We start from the raw sequence: 10,579 nt of genomic DNA, 5'->3' as shown, positions 1-10,579 counted from the left end.
TGGGACATATCTCAGGGAATGGTGTCTGTGCTCGGCCCATCCACCAGAAGAGTCTGCTCACAAGCCAGAGGTCTTGGTTTATTCAGGCTGTATTGAGATTGGGAGGATGGGCAAAAACCTGGGGGTGGGGCTGGCAAGGAGGCAGTTGGCCTAACAGGACAGAGCTGAGGGGGCCAGGTGGGTTCAGGGAGGGCAGGAGACTCGGGGCTTCATATCCGGTTTCTGCACACGGGCAGTGAGCGGGAACTTGGTGATGCCACAGGTATTGCTCCCTCGGTGCAGCCGGAAATAGCCCTAGGAGGTTAGGGGACATAGGGGCGGGAAGGTGGGAAGAGGCCTGTTCTGCCTTGCCCCCTCCCCCAATAGATCACACTCACCTTCTCTCCCCACTGGGCCCCCCAGGAGTTCTTCAGGATCCAGTATGGGGTGGGGTGTGGAGGCTGAGGCTGAGACTGCGATGAGACTGTCTCTGCCAATATCCCCTCCTCTGACTTGATGCTGCCAAAACCCACCAGCAGGACAGAGTGGTCCACAAGCTGGGGGTCACAGGTGATGGGTGTGGCCTTGATCACACCTTTCCGGTATAGCTGCAGGGGGTGGGGGACGAGGGGCTGAGTGTGGGGCCAAGTCTCCTGTATGCCCCTCCCCCATCAGCTCCCCCATCTCACCCGAAGGGGCTTCATGTTGATGGTCACGGTGATGGGGCCATAAGTGGCCAGGTACTGCGCAATTCCTGGGGACAGGAACATCATCAGACCCTTGGCATGTGGGTGTGTGGGTCTCTCGCTCCTTCGCTCCCCCCACCCCCTCTTGTCTTCTAGCCCAGTAGCCCAGCGTGTCTGCCTCTGCCCCGGTGTCTGTCCCTGCCATCCGCCCGTGTCCCTGCCCTGCCCGCACTGTGCTCGTTGTTCTGCAGCATGATGAAGTCCTGGATCCAGGCCACCTTCTGGTACTTCTTGGGGTGGCAGCTGTGGGCTCTGACTTTGCCCTGGAACGGGTAGTCCTTTTCACTGGCCAGGCCGCCTGCAGATAAGCAAGACAAGGGAGGATGTTCCGCTCCTGCCCACCCTGTCCACCTGCAGATGTCCAGAGTGGCGGGGCGGTGCACTCACTGTTGTTGAGGACAGTTATGAACGCGTCCCAGACGAAGCCACCGTGGCAGCCATCCCCACAGCGGCCACAGTCCAACAGTTCTGGTGCAAGAAGGGACAGTGTGGGTGACCAGGCCCCTAGGCCTCCCTCCCCTGTCACACGCACACCCTCTCCCAACCCTACCCTGCACGGAGACGTCCACAAAATCCCAGAAACTGATGCGCCACAGGGTCTCTATGTTGCCTGCCGCTGCCATGGCCCAGCAGCAGTTGCAGTTTTTCTGGAGGGCGAGAGGGTGGGGCGGGGCTAGGTGTTCGGGCCATGCCCCTCTCCTTCCCACCACTTAGCTGAAGTAGAGCAAGCTGGGTAGCGGCAGATACCTGGTCCTTGATGGGTGAGATGGCACCGGCCACCTTCCGCCAGTCACAGGTGAAAGGTACTGACTCCTCTGGCTCTTCAGACCTTATTTCTCTGCCCATGCTGGGGACCCCTCCAGCTGCCCTCCGATAGCCATAGAGCTGGCCAAACTCCTCCTCTGGGGAACAGACAGGGCCACTGAGGTCTCCATTTTGACCCCTTCTCCCTGTTCTGCCTCTCCCACTCCAGCTGTTGGTCCCATAATTCCCTGAGGGGCAAAAAGGCAAGGATAGGCCGGGCGTGGTGGCTCACGCCTATAATTCCAGCACTTTGGGAGGCCAAGGTGGGTGGATCACTTGAGGTCAGGAGTCCGAGACCCCATCTCCACAAAAAGTAGAAAAATTAGCTGGGCGTGGTTGTGCGGGCTTGTAGCCCCAGCTACTTAGAAGGCTGAGGGGTTGGGGGAATTGCTTGAGTCTAGGAGGTGGAGGCTGAGTGAGCTGTGATTGCACTATTGTACTGCAGCCTGGACAACAGAGCAAGACCCTGTCTCAAAAAGGCAAGGGTGCCAAGCCTAGAGAGGCTGGGCTCCCTGCTGGGTGCTTCCCTGCAGCTGCTGCGCTGGCCCCTAGGCTGGATTAGGACACAGGACTGCAGAGATTCTGCCCCTGCACTGGGTGATTTGATACCAGCACCCAAGCCCCTGCTCCTCAGGGAAATGAATTTCCTTCCCTGGGAAGTAAAAATTGAAGGTCCACTGGGTCCAGCTGCCAGTGTCCCTGGGGAGATCGCTTCCCAGCCACCACCTACGAGCCAGAAGGGTTAATGGTACCTGTGAGGTCACTGAATGGAGTCACCCCAAACTCAGCTGTGCCCAAGTCCTCCTCTTGCAGCCTCTGAGCCTGGGCCAGGTTGTGGGCAAAGATGTCCAGGCGGTGAGCATGCTCTGGACCAAAAGGGAGTTGTCCTAGGCTGACTCCCAAGCCCTTAGGGGCAGGAAGTAGCCACTGGCTGGGCACCCTTCCACCCACACCCACCCAGTTGAGCACTGGCTCCTTTCCTGTAGCCCCCACAAGGCCCCACTGCAGATACCCAGGCCCAGGAAGTGGTTACCGAGCCCACCGAGGGTTGGGTTTTCCCCAGAGGCAGCCAGAGGACCATCTCTGGCCACCCTAGGTGGGAAGCCAGGCAAGGGGTCTGGTGGTGGTGACTCAAGTAAAGGATGTGTGGCTGGAGACCAGCTTCCTGCCAGGCCACCTCCTTTACACCTCTGACCACAGGAGGAGAGCTGGAACATGGCAGGGAGAGGAGACGACAAGGCACAGGCAGCCTGGGCTAAAAGGCACACACAGATCAGCCCCCTAGAGAGATCAGCACAGCGAGAGGGCAGGGGCAGGGGTTAGATCATGGGCTAGAGAAGAAGTCCCCAACGTGGGGACAAAATGGGTGTCCTTGGGTGTTTGCTGAATGAGCAAATGACTAGGTGGTGGCCCCCTGTCCACTGCCTAGAATCGCAGGGAAGTGGCTGTAGAGCCAGGGGATCACGTAGGACTAGGGCAGGACCCCACCTCCTGCCACTGCCCTCCAGATCCATAGCAAAGAATGATCCTGGACCCACTCATGCCTTCGGGAAACCAGGGAACGCACCCCCAGCCCTGGCCTGTCCTGCTGAGTGGCCTTGGCCATGCCTGTTCCCCACCCTGAGCTTCGATTTCTTCATCTATTACAAAGCGGGATGGCTGGGCTCCGTGGCTTACACCTGTAATCCCAGCCCTTTGGGAGGCCGAGGCAGGCGGATCACCTGAGGTCAGGAGTTCAAGACCAGCCTGGCCAACATGGTAAAACCCCGTCTCTACTAAAAATGTAAAGGTTAGCCAAGTGTGGTGGTGCATGCCTGTAATCCCAGCTACTCAGAGGCTGAAGCAGGAGAATCGCTTGAACCCGGGAGGTGGAGGTTGCAGTGAGCCAAGATGACACCATTGCACTCCAGCCTGGTCAACAAGAGTGAAACTCCGTCTCAAAAAAAAAAAATTGGGGGCTTGGACTGGAGATGTATGTGCCCTGTGATACCTTCTGGGCTCAGGTAACTCCGGTTGAACTGGATCTGGAACAACTTGAAGGCCTCTTTCAGCTCTAGCGGCTGGGGACCTAGGTCCTGGCAAGGAACCAAGGGTGGAGAGGGGCAGTGGGCAGAGGAATCATTGCTGGGGCCCCAACTTAGTTCCCAGCCGTGCAAGGACTGGGCTAGGGGTCAGCCAGTTAGCCTTTTCTGTCTTCCCATGTGCCCTTGGGCACGTCAGCCCCCTCTCCAGCCTCAGTGACTCCCTCTGAAAAATGAGAATGACAGGCCAGCTGTTTCTGAAGGGGTGACCCCAGGCGTGGGACTGGCATAGGTAAGGGTTTGGGAGCACTTACCTGGGCCCTAAGGGGGCCTCTGATGCCTTGGGCTAGGCCTGCCACCAACAGGGCCAGGAGGCAGGAGGGGTGGGCAGTCAGTGCCATGCCGGTGCAGTCTGGAGTGGCATGGAGGCAGGAAGCCACGCAGATCGAGGAGGGCGGTGTGAGGGCGGGGCTGGAGAAACCACGAAGGGGAAGACAGGCTTGGTGGGTGGGGGGTGGACCCCTAGAACCCACAAGTTGCTCAGGCCTTCAGGCTTTCAGTCCCTGCCTGTCTGCTCCCCATCCCACCCCTTTTTCTTCCTTTCTTTTTTTTTCCACCCAGGTTGGAGTGTAGTGGCATGATCTCGGCTCACTGCAACCTCCACCTCCCAGGTTCAAGCAATTCTCCTGCCTCAGCCTCCCGACTAGCTGGGACTACAGGCATGCACCACCATGCTCAGCGAAATTTTTGTATTTTCAGTAGAGACAGCATTTCACCATGTTGGTCAGGCTGGTCTCCAACTCCTGACCTCAGGTGATCCACCTGCCTCAGCCTCCCAAAGTGCTGGGATAACAGGCATGAGCCACTGCGCCCAGCCAAGGGAACCACTCTTGCTCATCCTATGAAGCTCAGTCAGCTCAATGGCCGCCTCTTTCAAGAAGCCTTCCCTGCTTCCCCAACCTCTGGTGGAAGCTTTGCAGCCCCTTCAGCCCAGCTGCACCTGTGCCCATTGGGCATCTGCCTCCAACCACACCAGAAGTGTTCAGTACACTTGTGTCCTCGGTGCCCAGGATAGGGCTAGGCATGAGGCAGGCTCTCTAGGTGTTTGTTGACTGAACAATTGATCATCATGAGTTTTAAACAGGAAAGCAGGCCGGGCATAATGGCTCATGCCTGTAATCTCATCACTTTGGGAGGCCAAGGTAGGAGAATCATTTGAGCTCAGGAGTTGGAGACAAACCTGGGCAACTGAGCAAGGCTTCATCTCTACTTAAAAAAAAAAAAAAAGTTAGCCAAGCATGGTGGTGCTCTCCTGTAGTCCCAGCTACTGGGGAGGCTGAGGCCAGTGGGATTGCTTGAGCCTGGAAGATTAAGGCTGCAGTGAGCTATGATCATGCCTCTGCACTCCAGCGTGGGTCCAAGATCCTGTGTCAAAAAAACAAAACCAGGCCAGGCACGGTGGCTCACGCTTGTAATCCCAGCACTTTGGGAGGCCGAGGCGGGTGGATCACCTGAGGTCAGGAGTTGGAGACCAGCCTGGCCAACATGGTGAAACCCTGTCTCTACTAAAAATACAAAAAAGCAGCTGGGCATGGTGGCGGGCGCCTATAATCCCAGTTACTCGGGAGGCTGAGGCACAAGAATCACTTGAACCTGAGAGGTGGAGGTTGCAGTGAGCTGAAATCGCACCATTACACTCCAGCCTGGGCAACAAAAGTGAAACTCCATCTTAAAAAACAAAACAAAACAGGAAAGCACAGAGTCAGAGTCCGGGAGCAGCAATTGCAGCCAGTGCTTCCCGTTCCTCATCCCTCCCACGGTCTAGGGATGAGGATGAGGGGGCTGAAGAGCCAGAAGGATAACAGGGTGAGCATCACAGACAGAGGGAGGCCAAAGCCTGACTTGTGAGGTCAAGGGCTGGGCAGCAGCATTAACACCCGTTACTGCTGTCTTTGTTCTAAGTGGGTCCTTGGGCTGGGGACCTCCCCTATAGGAGTTCAGGCTGAGAACTGGTGACCAAGACCAGACAAGGGTGTGAAGAGCTGGCTTTCTAGGGTTCCATGGGGTGGGAGACAGGACAGCTATAATCCTGGGATTTATTCACTTACATGCTCACTACTGCGTTTCTTTTTTTTGTGGTTTTTTTGAGACGGAGTCTCACTCTGTCGCCCAGGCTGGAGTGCAGTGGTGCGATCTCGGCTCACTGCAACCTCCACCTCCTGGGTTCACGCCATTCTCCTGCCTCAGCCTCCTAAGTAGCTGGGACTACAGGCACCCGCCACCACGCCCGGCTAATTTTTTGTATTTTTTAGTAGAGACGGGGTTTCACCATGTTAGCCAGGATGGTCTTGATCTCCTGACCTTGTGATCCGCCTGCCTCGGCCTCCCAAAGTGCTGGGATTACAGGCGTGAGCCACCACGCCCGGCCTACCATGTTTCTTTATTAGGATTCCTCCCAGAGTCGTGAGGCCACACTTTGTCACCCTGCCCAGAGAGTGAACCAAGGGGCTTCTCTATCTGAAAAGCATGCTGCTGCCTTTATTGAAATGCAGTGGACAGACCATCCCCAGAGTGGTGCCTGGCCCTGTGGTTCTAGAGCCCAGTTATGGGCCCCAGCCAGTCTTGTCCTGTATGTGACTGACAGTTAAGGCTCCGTGTCAGCCCTCAGAGGTGGAGGTCCCAGTGTGGGCCTCTTGTGATGGTAGGGGATGTGGGAGGCCACGGGGAAAAGGAACTGGAGGTGTGGGGCCCAGTGGCCTTCCCTTTGATCCTCTCCTTGCTTCCCTTGAACTATAGCTCCCGAGGCAAGGAGGTTTGGGTCTGTTTTTGGTCAGTGCTGTGTCCCTGGTGCCTAGCACCACAGCATCTGCTTCACAGTGGCCACTCAGTAAACATTGTTTGTTTTGTTTTGCTTTGTTTTTTTGAGACAGTCTCACTCTGTCGCCCAGCCTGGAGTGCAGTGTCATGATCTCAGCTCACCGCAACCTCCACCTCCCGGGTTCCAGCAATTCTCCTGCCTCAGCCTCCCAAGTAACTAGGGCTACAGGTGTGCGCCACCATGCTGGGGTAATTTTTTTTGTATTTTTAGTAGAGACAGGGCTTCACCATGTTGGTCAGGCTGGTCTCAAACTCCTGACCTCAAGCAATCCACCTGCCTTGGCCTCCCAAAGTGCTGGGATTACAGGCGTGAGCCACTGCACCTGGCCGAGTAAACGTTTGTTGAGTGAATCAATGAACTTCCTCCACCCACTCACTCATTTGTTCATTCAACTGCCTACTCTGCAGATCCCAGCTGGCACCCAGTAAGGGCTGGGCCATGGGAACAGGGGCCTCACTGCCTGAGAGGAGCTCCCTGCTTGGTAGGAGGGAGACACTGATCCAGTGGTGTCTGGGACCTTGAAAGGGACCCAGTGCAGAGCAGGCGAAGGCAGAGAAAGTCACTGGGGGTGCAGAGGACGAGGGAGGCATTCTGAGGAGGCACCTCCAAGTGGGAAGCTCACTTGGGCTGGATAGTGCAAAGATGGAGGTTCAGGTCTAGGTTGTGCACCAGCTGTGCACTAAGTCATCCCCCCTGGGCCTCATGTCTTCATCTCTAATTGGCAATGACAATTCTCAGGCTGAGGCTTGAGTGGAAGATACTTAGTGGAGCACCCACCACTGTGGCTGGCACAGAGTGGGTGTTTGCAGGGCGGGTCCTTAATGCTCTAATATGGGACAAGGAGCCCAGCGAGTCTTGAAGTCCGTGGGACATGAGTGCAAGTCCCATCCTTCACCTGGGACAAGTCTCTCAGCCTCCCTATCTGTGAAATGGGGTGATAGCAGCACCCCTTTCCTGCCTTTTTTTATATTTCCTTTTTTTGAGACAGGGTCTTGCTCTGTTGCCCAGGCTGGAGTGCAGTGGCACGATCTTGGCTTACTGCAAACTCCACCTCTCGGGTTCAAGTGATTCTCCTGCCTCAGCCTCCTGAGTAGCTGGGACTACAGGCGTTCGCCACCATAGCCCGCTAATTTTTGTGTTTTTAGTAGAGATGGGGTTTTGTCATGTTGGCCAAGCTGGTCTGGAATTCCTGACCTTAGGTAATCCACCCACCTTGGCCTCCTAAAGTGCTGGGATTATGGGCGTGAGCCACCGTGCCTGGCCTATTGTGGTATTATTACATACTATAAAATTCACATGTTTTTTTTGAGACGGAGTCTCACTTTGTCGTCCAGGCTGGAGTGCAGTGGCGTGATCTCAGCTCACTGCAAGCTCCACCTCCCAGGTTCACGCCGTTCTCCAGCCTCAGCCTCCCGAGTAGCTGGGACTACAGGCGCCTGCCACCATGCCAGGCTAATTTTTTTAGTAGAGATGGGGTTTCACTGTCTTAGCCAGGATGGTCTTGATCTCCTAACCTCATGATCCACCCGCCTCGGCCTCCCAAAGAAAATTCACTTTTTCGAAGTGTACAATTCAGTGGGTTTTTGTATGTTTGCATAGTTGTGTGACCATCACTACTGTCTAGTGTTAGAATATTTTCCTCATCCCAAAGAAAACCCAGACCCCATTAGCAGACACTCCCCAATCCCCACCTTCCTCTGGCAACCATTAATCTACTTTCTGTTTTTCCGCGTTTGCCTATTCTGGTTATTTCATATAAATGGAATACGTGGGCCAGGCACGGTGGCTCACGCCTGTAATCCAAGCACTTTGGGAGGCCAAGGTTGGTGGATCACCTGAGGTTGGGAGTTCAAGACCAGCCTGACCAATATGGTGAAACCCCATCTCGGCTAAAAATACAAAATTAGCCAGGTGTGGTGGCAGGTGCCTGTAATCCCAGCCACTCCGGAGCCTGAGGTAGGAGAATTGCTTGAACCCAGGAGGCAGAGATTGTGGTGAGCTGAGATCATGCCATTGCACTCCAGCCTGGGCAACAAGAGCGAAACTCCATCTAAAAAAAATAAAAAATAAATGGAATATGTGGCTTTTTGTGTCTGGCTTCTTTCACTTCACATAGTAGTTTCAAGAATTCACCTATATTGTGGCATGCATCCGTACTTCATTTGTTTTTATGGCTGAATAATGTTCCACTGTGTGGATGTACTGCATCTTGTTATTCATCAGTTGACGGCTTTTGTGTTGTTTCTGCATTTGGCTCTTATATATAGTGCAGCTATAAACGCTGCGTACAGATTTGTGTGTGTGTACATATCTTTTCAATTGTCCTAGGTATGTATACCTAGGAGTGAAATTGTCAGGTCATGTGATAACATTTTGAGGAACTGCCAGACCATTGTCCACCAACAGTGCATGAGGGCTCCAGTTTCTCCGTATCTTTGCCAACACTTGTTACTGTCTTTCTCGTTTTAAAGAGCTATTATTATTATTACTATTTTTGAGATGGAGTCTCGCTCTGTCGCCCAGGCTGGAGTGCAATGGCACAATCTCGGCTCATTGCAACATCTGCCTCCCGGGTTTAAGAGATTATTCTGCCTCAGCCTCCCGAGTAGCTGGGATTAGAGGCACGTGCCACTACACCATCTAATTTCTTTGTGTTTTTGTAAAGAGAGGGTTTCACCATGTTGGCCAGGCTGGTCTTGAACTCCTGACCTTGTGATCTGCCCACCTCGGCCTCCCAAAGTGTTGGGGTTACAGGTGTGAGCCACCGCGTCGGGCCTATTATTATTATTATTTTAAGATGGAGTCTCGCTCTGTCACCCATGGAGTGCAGCGGTGTGATCTGGGCTCTCTGCAACCTCCACCTCCCGAGTTCAAGCGATTCTCCTGCCTCAGGCTCCTGAGTAGCTGCGACTACAGGCACGCGCCACCACGCCTGGCTAATTTTTATATTTTTAGTAGAGACGGGGTTTCACCATGTTGTCCAGACTGGTCTCGAACTCCTGACCTCAGGTGATCCACCTGCCTCGGCCTCTCAAAGTGCTGGGATTACAGGCGTGAGCCACCGCGCCCGGCCCCTAAAGAGCTATTATTTAACCTTCTGCCCCAGCAGCTGGGAGGGATGGTGGTGGCAGAGTGGCGAGGAGCGGGCACTGCGCAGTTCACCTGAGCCCCAGGCGCTCGCCGCGGGACCCACCAGCACGTCCCCTCCTCGGCAGACTCCCTCCCCGAGGTCACGTGAAGGGCGACTGCGGGGATAAGCAGGGATGGCAAGGGGAAAGGAAGGGCGGGCCCCAGGCGGGGGATCCCCGGACACGCAGTGCTTTCCCGCCTGGTCCCGCCCAGAGACGTGGGCAAATAGAGGCCACGCCCCTTCCTGGGAGCCAGCCCCGCCCATACTCCGCCCCCAAGGACACGCCCCCACTTGGGGCGGAGGCGGAAACCGGGCGGGGGACGCGGGTGCGAGGAGATCGAGGAGGCGCCTTGGCCCCCGACTCTGGCATCCCGCACGTCCGACATCAGCCCTGCCCTCCTTCTCAGGGGCTTCCATTCATTTTGTGCCAAAAGGGAACTGCCGCCCTCGCCCCCAAACTTGTAGCTTTGTGGATGGAGGGTGTGGGGGAGGCCGTGTGTAGTGAAAGGACCACCCGGCTGAAGACGGTCCTGGGGGTGGAGGGCAGGAGGGAGCGAGAAGGACAGTTCTGCTCCTGGGAGCCTCTCGTTCCTGGGCGAGGGTCTGGGGACCCTGGATGAAGTTTTAGGATCTTTTAGAATGACGGTCTGGGGCAGAGAATAAAATTTTGCAGGGAGCAGATTGAGGGTCTGGAGGACTGGGTTAGGTGGGCTCTAGGTACCCAGGACGATCTCGGGAGGCGCACAATGAGAATCTGGGGGCTCCAGGATTACGGTGTGGGTGCACAGGATGAAATTCTGGGGGAGCAGATTAGATAGGATCTAGGTGAGCAGGATGACATTTTTGGTGAGCGTCTGGGGGCCCCCGGGTGAGTCTGGGGGCCTGGCATCAAGGTCAGGGCCCCAGGATCGAGCGCTGGGGGACCCTGGTCTGGCGCCGGGAGGCGGCTCCTGGCGGCGCCGCGGGGGACCGGGTACGGGCCTGTGGCTGGCCGGGGGCGGAGAAGCGGGGGGTCGGGGTC

The 10,579-nt window shown here is 55.8% G+C and overlaps 1 protein-coding gene across 1 annotated transcript; it reads right to left on the bottom strand.

Moving 5' to 3' along the window:
- Positions 1–11: 11 nt before the first annotated feature.
- On the bottom strand, positions 12–9,858 carry CTSW (cathepsin W). Its single transcript, XM_004051534.3, has 11 exons — positions 9,622–9,858; positions 3,865–4,021; positions 3,520–3,604; positions 2,282–2,395; positions 1,473–1,627; positions 1,276–1,372; positions 1,113–1,193; positions 898–1,023; positions 669–733; positions 378–587; positions 12–294 (listed from the first exon to the last, which is right to left on the bottom strand). Exons 2-11 carry the CDS (start codon positions 3,949–3,951, stop codon positions 184–186), a joined length of 1,131 nt encoding a protein of 376 aa, XP_004051582.1. The 5' UTR covers positions 3,952–4,021; positions 9,622–9,858; the 3' UTR covers positions 12–183.
- Positions 9,859–10,579: the final 721 nt, after the last annotated feature.

The sequence above is a fragment of the Gorilla gorilla genome, chromosome 9, assembly GCF_029281585.2.
Source record: "Gorilla gorilla gorilla isolate KB3781 chromosome 9, NHGRI_mGorGor1-v2.1_pri, whole genome shotgun sequence".
Lineage (NCBI taxonomy): Eukaryota > Metazoa > Chordata > Mammalia > Primates > Hominidae > Gorilla > Gorilla gorilla.
This window is presented reverse-complemented; position numbering and strand designations above follow the sequence as displayed.